This window comes from Scleropages formosus, chromosome 21 (assembly GCF_900964775.1).
Source record: "Scleropages formosus chromosome 21, fSclFor1.1, whole genome shotgun sequence".
NCBI lineage: Eukaryota > Metazoa > Chordata > Actinopteri > Osteoglossiformes > Osteoglossidae > Scleropages > Scleropages formosus.
This window is the reverse complement of record NC_041826.1, coordinates 11,841,604-11,860,641: the sequence shown is the minus strand read 5'-3', so window position 1 is coordinate 11,860,641 and position 19,038 is coordinate 11,841,604. Positions and strand designations below refer to the sequence as shown.

Here is a 19,038-nt window from a genome sequence, read left to right as displayed (position 1 = left end):
AGTAGAAAGTAATCACATGATATGTTGTCTCTTTAATTCTTAATAATTAATTAATCACTATTTGTTTATAATTCTGATTAAATGCTCGGGCAGTGAATTAGCATCCCGTCAGTGTGTCCCGCTTAGCCTAGTGCCCTGCACTTCAGGGATGGGCTCCGAGTTTGGGGTTAGGGTTAGGGGTAGGGTTAGTGGTTAGTGGTCAGTGTTTCCGCGTGCAGCTCGGCAGCGAATGAGCTCTGAGTCTCCCTGGACAACTGACACTTGTGTTCTGCAGCACAGAGCAGAAACAGAAAGCTGTCCAATTAAGATTGTTGAAAGAATCTGTAGCTCAGCTCCTTTCATTTCTGGGGCTCCACGGTAAACACCCAGCTTCCCATGATGCTTATTTGGTCGGGTTCATATATATATATTGTTTGCGCCGCTGCTACGGAACCCAGCGTTAATTTGTATCGTGCGTGTCGTTATTAAAGCTGAAGTTTAATACGCTCGAGGCATGCGACAGTCACACGCACTCTTAGAACTGCTGCTTCCATAATGAATGGAGGTCTTTTTGGGCGCCGTCCCCCGAGATCATGACTGACACTTTCGGTGGGCGCTCGGCTCGATGAGACGCCGTGGGTGCGAACGGCCGTCGGCAGCGCTCCGCCACTTTCTTCTCGTTACAGAGAGAAAACAGAAATGACAGCGTGATAAATCTCCATTAGGGGCCCCGCATCATAAAGTCACTTTGAAACTTAGTGTCAGTGGGGCGGCAGGACGGGAGAAAAGAGAACCGGGGGGCTACGGGCAAAGAAGAACGGAACACAAGGCCTGTGTGTGTGTGTGTGTGCGCGCGTGTGAGTTTGAGCTGGATTCACGCCGTGCGAACGCACGGATGCGGTCGTATTGCACGGTCACTGTAAGGCGACCGCTGAGGCTGCTTTCGACCCGCCGTTCCAGGAAGCTGAGCGAACGTTACACAGCCGCGTGTATAGAGTTGCGGGGACGCCGCTTTACCGGCAGCCTGACAGCAGCAGGATGGATGTGGGAGCAGAAGCGGCTGGATATCGGTGTCGGGTCCCAGAGCACCGGGGGCCACGCCCGTAACCAGAGCTCGTGCGGTCGACCGCAGGACAGCGCCGCCTGTGGCTCCACATCCCCAGTTCACTTGCGCATGACTGGTCCTAGAGTGACCACGTACTGGAATGACGAGACAGAGCAGTGCATCACTCTGTCATTGGCGTCGTATAAAAGCGATTGGTTAATGAACAGGATGAAACCGAAATTGTTAAAGAATCAACTTGTTTCAATATTTGAAAGGATTTTCACACAAAATCAAGCGTACGACTAAACACACAGCACAAAAACATTACCATTTTGAAAAATCTTATTTAAAATTGTACTTGATACGTTGTAATGAGCCAATGAGGTGTTAAATAACACAGGACAAATAAATAAAGCAATACTGTATGAGCAGAATGTATTGCAATGTACATATATTTTGCATATATAAAGAATGGGTTCAACTGTGAAGCTTTTCTCTGGACTCTCTTGCAGAGGACGACTTTGCCAATGGCAGCGATGAGGCGGCTGAGAAGGGCCAGAGGTCAGGTGAGGGAGTCGCACAGCATCGCGGCAGCAGCACCATCAGCTCACAGCAAATACCACCGTCATCACCGTCATCATCCCCAGCTTCGTCGTCACCATCATCGTCGTCACCTTCATCGTATTCATTCCATGAGTTTCCACACAGCCGATATCTCCCCCCTCCATCACTCTGCACATGTAGTCTCCTGCCACACACACTAACCACCGGTATCTAATTTGTTCCCGAAATCCGACCGAATCTCGGAAGACTGGAAAATTAAACTATTTGCTCAATTACTATATGTTGTTTGCACTTCCAGACGTTCCCACTTCCCAGAGTCCTCACATCACCGTCTTCTGTGGACCAACAGGCCCAAAGCACACATCAGCCCCATCAGTGTTTCAACCCCCCTTACTGCTGGGGGTTTATTTTATATTTTATCTCACTGGCACATCCACCCCCAACCCCTGGCGACCGACCCATTCCTAGGGACATTGTCCTCCATGACCCTCCTTCCGGAACACTCCGCAGGAACGTAAACTGATGCAAAATTATAGGAGTGCAGAAAACACGAAAAGACTTTATATAAAGTTTATTTAACGCTAGAATGTTCTGAGATCCCAGAATAAAACATTAAGGATCCAAAAGGAAAACAGAAACATTATTTCCCACATTACAGAACAAACCGTTGAGCTGAACCTTCACCGGTTTTCAAGACAAGGTCAGCTGCACGACTTGGACTCTCACATCCATGATCTCGCACACGATGGGATATTTTTCCGGAAGAAACATGATGATATTTCGCAGTGTAGCGAAGACGTTAATGAATTTTAACAGATTTCTTTGGGCGGCCAAATCCTTTTCATCGGTCCCTCGACACACAGGTGGTGTGAAGTGTTTTCCTGCCAACTGAGACACGGCATCCCTGGGGGTCTTTAAATATGTCACACGCTGGGCGCTCTCCGCAAGGCTGCTTCCTCTTAGCGCCCCGCCCTTCCGCACGTGCACAGCTCACGGTGATGCCGAGCACCTTGCTGCAGCGAGGCGCCCTACGCACTCACACACACGCATCGCTATTGGTTCCTGAAGCACAAAACTGTCGTCGCGCTGTGTCTCCGACTTCCGGTAGCGTGTGAACTGCAGCGGCAGGAACTGAGGCCTCAGTTCTGTGTTTCCCGTGTCTGTTTTTCTGGGACAACTCGTGCGGTCCGCAGCGCTCGAACCCCGGCAGCTCAAGCCGAGAGCGGGAGGGGCTCCGGCTTCAAGCTCGCTTCATGTGCCCTTATAAACAACCCGTAGCAGAATAGTAAGTTTGGCAGAAGAAATAATCAACCTCTCATACATACTGTACATACGTGTCACACACATACCTCCCTGGGCGGTGTGTTTCGGACCCGCCCCTCTTTTCACTGCTCACCGGTCAGTGTGTAATTTGCCCCTCCGAAAGCCTGAACGCCCGCTGGACAGACGGTTTGGTTACCATTTGTTCAGCGCGCAGGGTTGCAACCGTGGGGTTCCAGCTGAACTCTCACGACCTGCTTTGGGTGACGAGGCCTCGAGGGGTCGAGCGCAAGGGACAAGTTGAGTCAGGGTGCAAAGCGGGTCGGAAGGGAGCGACATGGAAGATACCCCCCACAGCTGGGCGTGCGTTCACTGTAAGGATGGAAAAAGCCCTGTCGCTTGTTTCTTAATGACTTTTCTGTCCAGAAATGTGATATCGGCTGTGTGTGCGTGTGTGTGCGTGTGTGTGTGTGTTTGTGGACAGGCAACTCACATGTGTCCACTGGGCTCGATCCCCATAAGTTCAGATGTGGAGCACACACACACACACATGTCAACACACACTGGACGGCCGCAGTGCGGCTCGGCGGCCCTGGGGACGTGTCTCCATCTCAGAGTAGACGGCACAGCGCTGCCTGGCCTGCTCCTGGAGACACCTCTCCACCAGTTACACCGATCGAGGCACAAACAGTAGAATTTGTCGAGGAATTAAGCGGAGTTGGACGTGCCTGAGTCTGTCCTGTTCCAGACAAGTGCTTCCTGAGCCGTGTTTTACCGAGGGACGCTTTGCGGTGTGGACATCTAAATATTTCATAGCACTAATGAGGGCAGCTGCAAGCATAGGGTGGCTCTGAGCAACCAGGGCTCCACCAGCTGCACTGCTTCCTGCTCTCTCTCTCTCTCTCTCTCTCTCTCTCTCTCTCTCTCTCTCTCTCACACACACACACACACACACACACACACACACACACACACACACACGTCTACTTCTTGTTTACTTCTCGAAATCCCATCGACTAATTTTTGTCCCCACAGTTGTGTAAAAAGGCACTTCAGGAATTCCTGTCACGTACGTGTGTCTTGATTACACTTTGACATCAGTCCGTCGGATTACAAACCTCATTCATTCCTGGAAATCTGTTGATTTTGTACTGTTATTTCTTGAGGGATGGAGGGGTTCTAACAAACCCAAGCAGAACACAAGTTCACTGAAAACTGAATAGAACAGGACAGCTGGTTGCGTAGTGGTTAGAGCGCTTGCCTTTGGTTCCAAAGGTTGCAGGTTTAATCCCCACCCCTGACTGTAGTACCCTTGAGTGACATACTGTATTTACCCTCAATTGCTCCAGTAAAAACTACCCAGCTGTATAAATGGGTGAATAATTATAACCTTAACACTGTAAGTCACTTTGGAGGAAAGTGTCAGTTAAATGAATAAATGTAAATTACCCAAAAACACGTTTGAGTTCTGTCTCATCAGAAAGTACAATCAAAATTCCTCAAAACACAGTGTTGTACATTTCTACTGTACATATATACCTACATACTTTACAGACAGCGTTTCTCTGTATTTCTGCCTGTATGTATTTATGTATGGTGAGGAGAAAGGAAGGAATATCAGACTAAAAACTTTAGATGTAAAAGATAATTCCTTTTCGTAATAAATTATTCAGATTAGTTTGATTTTTAATGTTGTAAATATTCACAACAAAGCGCACAGGCATCCACCTGTAGGGAACAAACGAACTCATGTGGTGTTTATTCCCAGGATGCTCAGTGAGAAAGTGCGCTCAAATTCAGAAACGTTTGTAATGTTTGTAATAAATACATAAAAAGTCCGGTAAAGAGCACAGATTGGAGGGATGATGCATTAGAAAAAAACAAGTAATGTTTTTCATAAATATCATATGGCAAATTATACGTGTATATCACTGTATGGATGCACTGGCAATGCACTTAAGTTCGTGTGTGTGTGTATGTGTGTGTATTTATGTCACTTGGACCTGCAGAATGGGCGGTCGACTACGCCAGCTACTACCAGGGCCTATGGGACTGCGAGCCAGATGAGCCGGACGAGCTGGCCTTCCAGCGCGGTGACCTCATCCACATCATCAGCAAGGTGAGCTCACACACCTCCACAGCGCCACACACACTGCGAACACGCGGCACTGATGAGCATCCGCAGCTCAGGGTGGACACAGTTAGCTGTTTGTTGAGAGAAGCGGCAAATGGAACCGTGGTCACACAATACAACCAGCTGCAGCTCCAAGTCTAGAGTCTAGGGTCCGGTGCGGATGGTTCTGTGGTCTTCTCTAGACTAATGGACTAAAAACACCATGAAAATGGTCAAACGGCCCTATTTCTCTCCGGTGGCTCTGAACCGAGATCTTGTGCTTCCTGTGTTCCGACAGTCCATGGAGCTGCCAGTCCATTCTCTCTGAGCGTCACAGTTTGAGTGACGTGTGAGCAGCAGGGGGCGTAGTGGTTAGTGGTGCCAATTTTGATTGAGGTTCTCTCCCTAAAAACTCCTCCAGTAAAATTACCTAGCTGTATAAATGGGTAAATAACTGTAAGTAGTGTGAACACTCTAAGTAGCTTTGGAGAAAAGCATCACATAAATGTATATAAAATGAGATGTAATAATTGTAAGAATTCTGCATGTATCTACCAGTACTTTGCATAACATTTATTGATACTTGCATTGCGTACATCTGTTGTTTATTTGAAGTCCTAGATGTAGTGTATTGGTGCCATTACTTCATCACTAGTGTACAGTCAGAAATAACACGTCAACAAATTATCACAATGTTTATGATTCTTAGAGTGACCACTAATATTTGGTAGTTACATGAAATTAAGATTTTTTTAAAGCAATGGAAAAGTGCAGTTATAAATTGATTGGAAAATGAGCTACATTTTATCATTAGGGAAAACTACATGTTGGTGAGATTTTCTATTCTATTCTATCCTTAAAAAGAATAATATGATGTTGTCTCTGGTATAAAACTGAAGAAAAAGTATGTCAAGAAACAGCCTTCTGCTTCACATGGATTTCGTTCTTTTTTCGCATCATTTTTCACGCAGAGGGTTTTCCACAACTCGGTTTATAGGCCATGTTTCCGAAGAAAAAAGAATCAGAATCAGAATCAGAACGAGCTTTATTGCCAAGTATGTTCACACATACAAGGAATTTGTCTTGGTGACAAAAAGCATATACGTTTCGATACAAATTTAAGTGAAAAACAAAACAGAGCTTTTATTTTGACACTGTAAAGCTGCTTCAGTTCAGCGAAAGTCCTGCTTCGTGCTGCGGCTGCGAGGAGCCCAGCAGCCACACGTGTCACGGGTTCCGCGTGCATGAGGGCCGCGCTTCTCGGAGATAATTGAGTTGCTCAGCGGGGCGGAACTCCCCCTTAGGTGAGCGTCGTAAAGGTGCCTGGGGTCGCCTTCCGCGGCCCCTCTCGTCCCCCTTATTTATATGCCCTTAATTTTCCTCACCGATGGCGTTGTCTGTGCATGATCCCCCCCACCCCTGAAAGCACCCCACTGCCCTTTGCTCGCTCGCCGTTGTGTCTGTGATCCCATAAACTGTGATGTGTTGCTGCCAAAGGGCATCTTTGTATTTATATTGATATTTATATTATCCCTAATTTGTTTTGCATCACAATGAGGGTGCTGGTGTCATGACTCTGAAAGATGGCAACCCCAGCACCACTGCAGTCCATTCGGACCCGTGCAGGACAGGAGCTCGGCGTTGCGTTAATGCGATGACTGTGATGTGTATGGCAATTTATGACGAGTGAGAAGCAGCAGCAGCAGATCGACCTGCAGAAACAAGAGTGCTATAGAAACACCTGGTGTCAGTAACGCAGGTAAGGGAGAGCACCAGCATGGTGTGAGTTTGCGCCCCAATAACCAGCACTGAACAGCTGCTCCGGGGCCACAACTTAAGGCAGATGCCGACACGGTGCCCTGGAGCACCTGTAATGCGCTGATGGTATCAGCGTCAGTAGGAGGATGTGTGGAAGGGGCTGTATGTGCGTGACCATAACCGTGCTGGGGGCTGGGGTCAGTCACTCAGTAAACAGCTGTAAACGGCATTTGAATTCAGTGTGTCGGTGTGTTTGTGTCAAGAGCGATAGAAACACCACGTACGACAGGACAGTGTGTGGCTGCGTGCGACATGCAAGGCAGTGGGCAGTTGAGGAGAGGAAAACAAAAAAAACCCAGTCATGATGAAGGAGAGCAAATAAACCTGGGGGCCTAGTGCCAGTGGTTGCCCCCCTTCCGGGCAAATCATACCAGAGAAAACCAAAAAGTAAACACTTTGTGTTTACCAGAGTAAAGCAACGGGGAAACTGGGATGTGCATGTGGACATGGGTTCGACTCTAACTCCGTCTGCGGAGCTGCGACACGCTCCACATCTAGTTCCGAATTAAGGTGGAAGAGCTGACGGTTGTACGTTGCCGCAGGTGTGACAGATGGACCTTGAATACCATATGTGCTCATTCATTGCCCCCCTTTAAACACACATTTAAATATTCACAGCCACGCACACTCTCTTCAGATTCCCAACACGCGTTGTAAGTTTTGGCTCTTGTGGAATTACCCAAAGCCTCAACTCCAGTCAGCACAGGTGTCTCACAGCTCCTGGACCGTGAGTTTCGGTCTTCCCTCGTATGCAGTTTGCGTGTTCTCCCAAAGTTTATGTAGGTTTCCTCCTAGAAACAAGAGTTTCAGGTGAACTGGTGACTCTAAAATGTGTGTGAGTGCGTGTGTGTGTGTGTGTGTGTGTGTGTGTGTTACACAGCTATGTAGGTAGTTTACTGTAGTATATCTTACACTGTATTTCACCTTGGCAAAAAAGTGTCTGATAAATGTCAGTGTAAACCCAGGGACATGGTGAGGTAAAGCAGTGTGAGGAGGGGAGACGATGGCAGAGCCTTTACTGTCCCCCCTTCAGTTGAGCAGCAGGTCACTAAGGCTCCTCCGTGTCACGCAGTTGAACAGACGGCTCCTGGAGGGCCGATTCCGGAAAATTAAATCTTCAGCTCTTGAATGAATGAAGAACAGGTATCGTGTGTGTGTGTGTGTGTGTGTGTGTGTGTGTGTGTGTGTGTGTGTGTGTGTGCGTGCACGTGCGTGCACGTGCGTACACTTGTGCACAAATGCATTTCTTTGCAAGTAAGAGCAGGCGAGGCAAAGGCGGAAAAATAAATACGGGACTGAAGACAGGCTGTGCATTCGCTCGGATCTCTCATTTTCATTGTCCTCCCGTCCAGGTTGATTTTGCAGCGTTCATGTGGTGGAGCCCCCCACCCCCCACCCCCCTCGCTCTCTCGCTCACTTGGCTACTTCACAGGCCATCCTGCAGGGAAGCGTGAAATAGGGGCTCATGCCAACATCCAGCTGGCGTCTTTACTCCACATCCCGCATTCACACTTACCTTTATTCCCTCATCTGACTCTTTTCTACAAGATGACTAACATTGTTGAGCTACTTATGCCGATTCACCCATCACTGTACCCTGCTCAGGGTACAAGAGCAGGAGCGGGTGTATGCTGCAACGCTGGACCTGTCGACTGACAGCTGATGTCGCGATGAGGGTCCCTGTATTCGTTAAGTCCTGGGACAGCAGTACAGACACTGGACACAGTTGTTCTGGACTGACATGAAAGTGTTTTATCCTCTTATTTCGTCACGTTGTCTACTTTTGACACGGTTGCTATCAGGTCAAAATGATCACTGAGCAGTCAGTCACATGACCACCCCCCATTAGCGTAAGGATGAACCACTCGGATAAACAGAAAAATGAATGTGTGATGGACATCCGTGAGAGCAGGTGAGGAGACAGGTAATACTGACAGATGACCTGACTTGAGCAAAGTGGCACGGTGTCATGGCGGTGCAGCGCAGTCCGCGTGTCTAGCACGTCACACGGTATCTGCACGTAGAGCTGACAGGATGCCCCTGGTGATGGTGACACGTAGTGGCATGTCAGCTTACGGAGCTTTATAGTAATGGCAGCAATGTCCAATAATGTCCAGGAATGTAGGCATATGTCCCCTTGAGAAGTGTCCCCCTGGACTGTAGGCAGAAGCACATAGGAGTGTTTGCTGTGCTGTTTTAACCCGTTTACCGTGAACTTACCCAGCTGTCACCGTGTCCTTCTCGGAGCAGCAGAGACTCGAGGGACGCAGCACTCAGGATCACATGGGGACCACAATGTTCGCTGTGCCTCTTCTGGACCCTCCGCACTCAGAGCACAATGTTGTCCTGTGTGGCGCCGCCCCTCTCGGGTCGTCCCGCCACCACCCTCCTCCTCACTTAGGTCCTCGAAGCGAAGGGCCGGGCCCTAAAGGTCAACGGAGCCACATCGGGCCTTTCCACCCAGGGCCCCTGTGGAAATGTGCAGATTTACGGCAGGCGGCCGTTCCCCTCCTGGGAATCCTCAACACTGCTGCCTTTCTCCGGGTGGCACCACCCTCGGGTCATATGTGTGTGGCAAAGTATGTCACTCAAATATACTCCATGCTCATGGTGGTTGTTGGATCTGAGCTCCCATTTTACAGTGGTTCTCAGACACGTTCTAGAAGCAGAAATAACTGTGTTAATTTAGGAAATCCTTGCATTGTCTCCTTCTCCTTAACACAGCATCTGGAGCTCCTTCGTTCCAACCTCTTCTGCTCTTATTTAAGTGGAGATTGTGAAAAATGGTATTTTTTGGAAAGATAACAATTCAGAATAATTCCCATGTTTACCAAAGGGTGTCAGGGGATTCCGACCTGCACTTCCACAGTGCCTCATTCCCCCGCTGTTCAGCGTTCGGAAGGCCTCTCATTTTTACCTCATAATGAGTGGGTTTAATTATAGATATATACCATGAAATATTCATGATTAAAATAGAAAAGTTAATCGATTCACTGATTAGGTGGGTCGTTGCTATTTTCATTAGACACAGCCATGCCCCCCCATCCCCCCATCTCCTGACGACAGGTTGCTGGGGCAACAGAAGAGCAGAAAGCGCTGGGCTTCAGCATCTCAGCTCAGTGTATGTGTGTGTGTGTGTGTGTGTGTGTGTGTGTGTGTGAGAGCACAGCACGCCCCCACCGGTGCTCGAACTATTATTCTCATAGCCACTTTCAGGACTACATCACCAAGTTTTGTGTTATTATTTCCCTTTGGGTATTTGGCTCGATAACTGAAATGTGTTTTATGCTCATTTATTTAAAAAAAAAAAAATCTTGACATCCAGAACACAATGCTGGTCAGACAGGTGGTTAACTCATTTATAGAACTGAGTGTTTGTCTGCGTAGTTGTGGAACTTGACACCATGTTCACAGATCCAAGTGGAAGCAGATATAGAGAAAAGAAGAGGACCAAGGACTGAACCTTGTGGAACACCACATGTAACTTAGTGGCTTTCAGATACTTGGTCTCCTAACAAAAAGTGTGTTAGGGTTCGGGTTGTTTTAAAGTCCTTTCTGAGATTGATCTCAGCAGCTTGCAGGTCAAATGATGCAGTACAATTTACCGTGGTGACTCATGAGAAGAGGATGTTCAGTTGAAGGTTTGTGTGTGTGTGTGTGTGTGTATTCTGGGGGTCTGAAGATGGTATCAGCAGGTTCATTCAGCCTCCCCTTCATGAGTTTCACGCTTGTTGATCTTCTTTTGTCATTATCATCCCCCTTGACCATTTGCCAGCAATGGAGATGGAGACATTTGTGTTTCTCTCTCGGTGTCTCTCAATGTTTCTCTCCAGAGTTGGCGACTGAGGGCTGCTCTCACTGCCCCTCACCACACAGGCCTTTAATAGCAACAAATGTCCGGACTGGGCTTAGCGCGGTAAACGGTAACCCAGACTCTCTGGCTGCCGAACTCTGCCTCCAGCTGCTTCCTCTCCTGCTGGTGTTGAGGCTCATGACGGGCCAGAATCGCATGCATCCAGCATGGTGTTCTAATAGCTTTTACAATTACCACGGTACGGATGACTGAAGCGCCCTGGGTACGACGCCCACCTCTCCGTGGGGGGCTGTGCTGCTGGTGCGATGCCCTTCGCCCAGCAGGATCAGCTGCAGCAGCACAACCTGCGATGCTTCGGCAAGATCTGCACCTCCAGCAGACACCACTGCCCCCTAGTGGCAGCTCCCCGCTCTGCGCCCTCCTTCTCATGTTCTCCACACACCACTTTCTCAGAGTTCTGAGCTGCAGTTTCATACATGTCTAAAAAGTACAAATTAAATACAGAGCCACAGTTTAAGAGTCAACCCTGGACCAAGACTTCGATCACTCAAATTGCTTCTAGACAATTAGTGCTGCAGGCACGACCGTCCAGCACAGCCCGGTGTCATGGTCAGTGCACGGTCACAGGGGTCACGTCTCCTGCCTCGCTCGGACCGTGTCCTGGGGAAGTGCAGGGGTCTCCGGTGCCCCGGGGTCGCGCTGCCCTGAAAGGCCCAAAGAGGAAGAGGGAGAGAAGGGGGTCGTCCTTACCCCCCGCTGTGTGCCCCCCTCCCCCCCCCCTGCTCACACACATTGAAAGAGCTGCTGACACCTACGGCACTCCATTCACTGCGCTCGGCGCTGCCTGGGGCTGAGTCTAGGGTTCGGGGTCACGCAGAAGGCAGCGGTCATCCGCCGGTCAACTACAGTAGCTCATTTATCAGCCGCAGCACCACGGTCAATAGGGCAGAACGCCGCGCCGGCAGCCGCCATCCATCCTCGCTAATTATTACAAATGAGAAGCGGCGTAAACATTACAGACACACATCCACTGTAAAGGGGTTTGCATTAAGGGCCGTCCACGACCCCACACACACGCTCAGAGGGAAGGACCATCTCCGACCCTCTCTGACCGTGTCCTCTTCAGCATTGCGTCTTTCTGCTTTTCACATATGTGACACTATTTTGTTTCCTTCTGTGAGCAGGAAATATTTTTGTAATTTGTCACATATGGAGGACTTATAATACTTCTGTAATATTGTTGCACACAACACACTATACATGACACATAACACTCGACACATGTCCAGAGACCGGAGTTTGCTGGCTGCGCCTGTGGACCTAGCAGGAAAGGAAGCAGCTGTTGGAGACCATTTGTGTGCGTGGTGGCAAAGCGCAGGGGCCCTGTGACATGTTGCAGGTCATTAGCATGGGGGGGGGGGGGGGTTGCACGGGTTCAACAGCAGTGCCAGAGAGGGACTTCCTCAGGCACACCACCGCAGTCATACTGCACATGCCAATCTTGCTGACACCTATGTGCGTGTGTGTGTGTGTGTGTGTGTGTGTGTGTGTGTGTGTGTGTGTGGGGGGGGGGGCTATGGCACAGTGGGGAATGAACAGGATGGGAGGAAAAAGGAACCCAGTTTGGATTGATAATGAAAGAGGAGGATCGTTGTGAGGTCACTGCGGGGGTGACAAGTCGGTCACGTTCAGTCACGTTCAGTCGCTTGCAGTCGCTTGCGGTTGTTGCCGCGCTCTTGTTTAGTGCATGATGTGGTGCAGAGTGTTGCCCTTCATGGGCACATCACTGCCAATAAGCTGCCGTTCTGCGGACAGAACATACGACGACGCGGCAAAACGAAAACCGCAGGCCGCCAGCTCTCCGAGAGGTAAACAGATGACATCACTGACACACCATTTGCGTTGCCATGGCAACCGCACCCGCACTCTATTTCCCGGACACCCCGTGGGGCTCTTTCTGCCGCGTCGCTCGCCCCCCATCCGCTTGCGATTCGCCCCATCGGCCGCCGTGTCACACGGAGGTCAGCAGGACAAATGGAGCGGGTCTGCAGCTCCTCGCCGCTCCCGGCACTCGGTTCAGCGGCGCCCCCTACTGCACAGGGCAACACAGGGCTCAGCGCCACTTGCTCGAACCCCATATTCCCCCTCACTGCACACCCCCCGTAGCGTACAGTCACATTTGTTCATTTCACGAACGCTTTTCTCCAAAGCCACTTATGCTGATTTACACCGATTTACCACTTGTACAGCGGGTAATTTTCACTGTATCAGTTCAGGGAAAGTACCTTGATCAATGGAACCATCAAAGTTAATTTTCTCAGAGAATAACATCAACGGCCGCTGTAAACGACATGTCAGGGAGCAGCGTGTGTATGTGTGTGTTTAGGGGCCTCGCGCACACACCGATAGCACGTGGACTCTGCTTGAACCCGCCGTCCCTCCGCTGTGAAGGAGCAGTGATGCTTCACGCCTGAGAGTCTCATTCAGCCGCCTGTGATTTAGATGTGTATTAAAATGGCAATTTTGATAATCAAAAAGAGCTTCTGGGGGGGTGAACATGGCGCAGATGGGCTGGGAGATAAATAAATAAAGTCACTGTCACATCAGCTGGGAAACTGTGCCCAGGGGAGGGGGGTGGAGGAGAGAGGGATGAAATCGATAAAATCTCTTTACAGAAGAATCGCACGTATGACACACGTCAATGAGCGGTCGGTTGCATGATCAGCCCCCTCCCGAAAGGAAAGCGGTGCCGCGCCGCGCCAGGAGGGGGCAGAGCCAGCAACACGGCTCATTTGCATGGACACGGAGGACACGTGCGCACGCAGGATGAGGACACCGGACAGGAAGGCGTCCGGCACCGCTTCCACTGCTCGCCCAGCGGGCGGCGCCGTCCAGCACAAGTGCTCTCAAAGGCAAATGTGTTTCTCGTTGGCGCCCCGCAGCACCGTCCTACAGAATGCATTTGAAGTGTGTGATTTATGGTGGGAACAGCAAGGTGTGACACAGTACCACAGTACGTCTCTGAGACCCGCCTGTCTCCCATCGGCGGCCTGCCTTTGATCAGCACGTCTGGGCCGTGCGGCGCGGCGCCTTCGTCACGCCGGCGGCCCGAGGTTCTGCCTATGTGACGCGAACAAGGGGAGACTCCAGCAGCGAGATGTATGTGACGTGTGTGAACACGTGCAACTCGTGTGTCACGGGAAAAAGGGGCAAATGGACATGCTGATCCGTTCCGGTCGGCAGCGCTTTGACCGTGGAAATTCGAACACGCAGCCTGAGTTTGGTCCGACTGGTCAGTCGCACTGCGTGTCTGAGTGTTGGTCCCAGAGTCCTGCCGGGGTTAAGATATTTACCCTGATTCACCCACTTGTACAGCAGGGTAATTTTTATAGTATGCGTTCAGGCTAAGTACCTTGATGAAGGGCACTGTGGCAGGAGGCGGGATTCGAACCTGGGTCTTCTGAGTCGTAGGCAGCAGCTCTAGGCACTGCATCCCCTCTGCTCAACTGTTTGAATATGAATAATAAATGATGCAGAAAACCTGTTTGGTACCAGTCTGTCTGATTTACAAGCAAAGGACTTGAGTTAAGGAAGCTTTTAAGTGAAAAGAAGCCATAAAATAACTTTTGATTTCATACAGTTCCTCCGCTCAGCACTGTTTTGAAAATACAGTATTTTCCAGAATTTTCAAAAAAGATCAGCGAAGTGGAACAAGCTGTTCATAGACTACTTTATTTCAGCATCTGAAGTTTTTCACATGCGCAAAACTTTCAGTGATTACATAAATTATAAATGTGCACAGATTTGTACAAACATTGCAAACGTGGAAATATTACGTTAAATCGGATAAATAGCTTTTACAGCACAAATACCCATAAACTCAAAGTTTCTCTTTACGAGTCACACGCTGATGCTACAAAATACAGGTCGGCGCTTTCAATGATTTGGAGAGTGAGAGAATCCAGTCGTTTTCTTACAAATGTAACAAAATCACATACTGTATGATGTTTATATTTGACACGCTTCTCCAAAGCAACTTACAGTGTTAACATTCACTTATTTACCCATTAATAGAGCCAAGTAATTTTAGTGGAGCAATTTAGGGTAAGTACTTTGCTCAAGGGTGCTAGAGCCGGAGGTGGGATGCGAACCTGTGACCTTTGGGTCCAAAAGCAACAGCTCTAACCATTATGTTACCATCTGTCCTGCATAAAACATAGTGGGGTGTCATTATGGAATGAGTATGGAATGAGCCCCACCAGGCGAGGGAGGAGTGCAGGTGAGCTGCCCTTTTTGGACAGAAGCTGTAAAGAACAGGGTAAAACCTGAAGCCCTTTGCCTCGGGGCTCCTTTATGACCCTGTTTATAGCTGCATTTCCCACCATATTGACTATGTCCCTGAGCTGCTGCTCAGGCTCCTGATGAAGAATTCGTCATCATCATCGTCGTCTCTCCCCCGCGTTGGACGGCTGCCTGGTGCCCATTCCGTGCTTTATCTTTAATGGCTGCATTAAAATTACCACAATCAGACAACATCTGTACCGTTCCAGGCGGGTGCAGTTTGGCACCCAGAGATGTGCATTTCAATATTACCACTGCAGCTTTAATGTACTTTTAATTTGTTCTGGTGAGCCGGGCGGAGGGCCGTGCTTTACACCCAGTCCCGCGTCTCTTTACCGCGCTCATCACTTCCCCCAGCTTATCGCTCGCTCGTCTGCTCGCTGTCGGCCAAATAAATGGCTCCGGTGCCGAGCTCCAAGCGCCACCATCAGCACGGCTTCTCAATGGCCTTCAAGGGTGCAGCCGGCGTGTCCCGGGGTGAGGGTGGGGGGGGTCTGAACGGCACAGCGGGGTCACGGAGGGGGTGCGTTAAGTGTTGCTGAGAGCGGAACTGCAGCTGAGGCCCTCCAGTCTGTTACAGCATGGTATAGTGCAGTACCCTGAATTACCTGTAAACGGTAAAGTGATGCGTGGTACGACCGTGGTGTTTAACCACCATAAAACATTACTGTTGTGTCGTAAGGAACTGTTGTGAGGGCAGATCACCACAGCACTGTTCGTAATTACATTTATGCGACACTTTTCTCCCAAGTGACTCAAACCCAAGACCTTTGAGCTCTAACCACTGCACCACCCTGCTCTTTTTTTATTTAATATTTCATGTTATTCCCTCAATAATACAATTTATTCAGTGTTTTATTATTCAGGTCTTTCGTGCATTTCATACATAGAAAATGTCTATGAAAGAGAAACCGTGCAGCTCGGTGTCTTTTGTGCCGCTTGCGTGCGTGTGCACGTGTTCGGACACAGGCCGTCAACACGTCCTCCTCTGTGTGTGTCATAGGAGTACAACATCCACGGCTGGTGGGTGGGGAAGCTCAACGGCAACATTGGAATCGTTCCCAAGGACTTCTTGCAACCTGCGTACATCCTGTGAACATACCGTGGTAAGAAGGCTCCCGGCCACACTCGACCTTGGGCCCAAGACTGTTCATAACTTAATTTGTTTGTAACTTCAACCACTACATCATAATTCATAATAGCTTTATAATACGGATGTCCCTCAATTTATTCACATCTCGTGTTCTGCAAAAACCCCCAGGTGAAGCTATACTAAATCTAGAGGAAATTTTTGGACTTTATTCCATCTTCATCAGAGCTCGTCCTGGAAACGGTGTGTGAGGCATAGAACAATGTGGAAGGAACTAGCACCAACTTCAGGACTTGTCATACCGTGTTATACGTATTAAGGTTTACTTCGAAATGACTGACAACAAAAAAAATGTGTTGAATCCACAAACTCCCATTCAACACTGACCCTTTCTGTAGCACCTACAACATTCGCTAGCATCTGGCCACTTTCAGTTTGCTTTATCATCTATACAGTAAATGAGATGTACCTCACTTTACTCACTGGGTAGGTTCTGTAAAAGTCTCAGATACAGCAATGGTAGATATAAAACACATTGTAAGGCTTAAGATTATTAACTTTTAGTTGCAGTTAAAACCAATTTAAAAATTACCAAAAAAAAAAAAAAAACAATCTCTACAAATTCCTATTCACTGCCAACTGTTGCCCATGAAGATGTTCAACATTCATCATGTTATTGATCATCAACAGTCAGGGGCACCACACACGAGCTGTAAACATTATGGAAGGGAGTTAAATTAATCCAGTTCCACACTGCTACCCCGTTTGGTCGCTCTTTACCACTTTGACACTAATATCTGTCTAACAAACAATGTTCGGTCACATTTGCACCGCAAAAGTTTTTTTGAAAGTACACAAGTGAAGAAAATGCACTTTAAAAAAAAAAAAAACTGAAAATGTAGCAGCTCTTGGGTGCATAAAACAATTGTCTTTGATTTTCTCCAATAGATGTCAAGGGTATTAGTGTTTAAGGCCCCACAGGTCACACATGTTCTCTCACACACACTTTTGCCATGTACCAAAGTCTGTGCACATTATATCACAGGTTACAACTTTTTTTTCTTTCCAGGTCTCAGGTACAAGGAAGACTGCATGTGACACAACCTGAGTTCCAAACATTGATGAACTGAGAACTTTTTTAGCCTGTTACACTGACCACATAACCGTAAACCAGAAGAGTGAACTAATAACCTTTGCTGGAAGTGTTTTGCATTTTATGTTCTTATTTTTTCAGCCTAAATACAGAAAGTCTCTATAGGATCTTGATGTGAACAGTAAAATAGGTTGCAGCCTTGATGAAACTGATTTACTACAGCATATCTTTATGCCATGAACTCTGTGTTATTGTTGAACTATAGGAAAGGCCATTACTCTGTATATGTGAAATGATCCTGAGAAATTTGTAAAAAGGAGATTAAAAAATTAAAACTATTACAATCATGTTAATATAGGCAAAACAGGTAGAACAAAAGTGTCTTTTAGATCTCATGGGATGTTCATTTTTAACATTTCAAAGATGTGATGTCAGGTATGGATGTCAGGAACCAGAGAAAGGAAAGTTGTACTGTCTGTGATCATCCTTCTTTCCCCAAAAATCATATTTTCACAAAAGCCACCAGGTGTCAGAAATGTTCTGTAACACAGAGCTGTTCGTACCTGTGTGTGTGAGAGAGAAAGATCCCAAAGGCTGTGGGTTGATTAGAGAGCATATGACTGAGCTACAATGAACAATATTTCTCAAATGTTCCCTCCCTCCTTCAGTCGACACCACTATTGAACAAATCAGAGGCCCTTATGAAAATGAACCAAAGAAAAACAAACAATGCCCAAAACACAGTACTTTCACTTGTAATATTTTGAGGTTTAAACATTTTACTATCATATGTAAGCTATCATTATTGTCAACATTATAATTATACAAGCATCACCCAAATAACATTTTTGTCCTGTCCTTTGTGTGTTGTGTTCTTTCTCATGCGAATTGATTCACAGCAGTGTGAAAGTACCATCCCCATCCATCCTTTGCTGAGCTGAGACCCAGAAACTGTGTCACCTCTCTGCAAAATGGACACACGCATGCTGTCAAGCTCTGAATGACAAGGGCGGCGTGCGGAACACGACGCAAAGCCACTTCTCCAAGTAACTCCTTTTACCTGTGATCGTGCACCAAGCAGGCGGCCAGAAGGACACAGCAGTCCACCACTTCCTGATCGACAGATGAGAAAATCATTGTCGCCCGGCAGCTTCAGTGAAGCAAGAACAGGTGAAACAGGGTGAAATGTCTGACAGAGGAGTGCAGCACGTGGCCACCGCTCTCCCTCCCACCACAGGGGAAAAAGCCGTGTGCACAATACACCAATGAGACGACCCGTCTTAAAATCAGAAAGGAGCCACATCAGAATTCCAACACGTGAATGCCTAGACTATGCAGGACTAATATATGAACTATGTATAACGTCTTATCTACAATGTTCTGGGTCCAAACCAGTAAGATGGGTCAGTAGAGCTGTTTGGGGATTTAAGCTGTCAGTGCACATTTCACACGTTTGACATAGAGACGCCATTCTGACAGGTGCATCAAGAAGATGGGAGGTCGGGGAAGTCAGTGGAACGCGACCACAGGCGAGCTGGACAGAAAATCATAACTGGGGACGTGCGAGGGACAGCGGGCTCTCCGCTCCACAAAAACCGACACAGACCTGGAGATCATAGCGGGATTGATGCACATAATTCTTTTCCAACAACTACGGGGAATGAATCTCAGGTCCTAAGAGATAAAACAGAACAAGCACAGTTAATGTACCATTGCAACCAGTTTTTTTTTTTAAAATTCATGCCTTCTGTCCATAGTCATTGATGCCAACCTAAACTACATAATCCAGCCTTTGTCCTGTTTTTTCCACCTTCACTCACTGCTTACCTACTTTCATATTTAATTTCATGAACTGCTTAGCCTAACAGAGCGATGGCTGAAGTTACCGCGGTAATAGACATTCTGCTCACGTGTGCCTGCA

The 19,038-nt window shown here is 48.0% G+C and overlaps 1 protein-coding gene across 3 annotated transcripts in view; it reads left to right on the top strand.

Moving 5' to 3' along the window:
- Positions 1 to 19,038, top strand: part of skap1 (src kinase associated phosphoprotein 1) — a 95,353-nt gene that overhangs the window by 73,706 nt on the left and 2,609 nt on the right. Inside the window, exons 10-13 of one of the 3 annotated variants that reach the window (XR_003797192.1) lie at positions 1,537 to 1,590; positions 4,858 to 4,967; positions 15,938 to 16,040; positions 17,094 to 18,287. Coding sequence is in view for 2 of the 3 variants with exons in the window: in XM_018726316.2 (XP_018581832.1) it covers positions 1,537 to 1,802 (266 nt within the window). In the remaining variant the exon portion in view is untranslated. Of the gene's footprint in view, positions 1 to 1,536; positions 3,014 to 4,857; positions 4,968 to 15,937; positions 16,041 to 17,093; positions 18,409 to 19,038 lie in introns of those variants that run through there. The other 2 variants (XM_029247290.1, XM_018726316.2) reach the window with 2 other exon arrangements.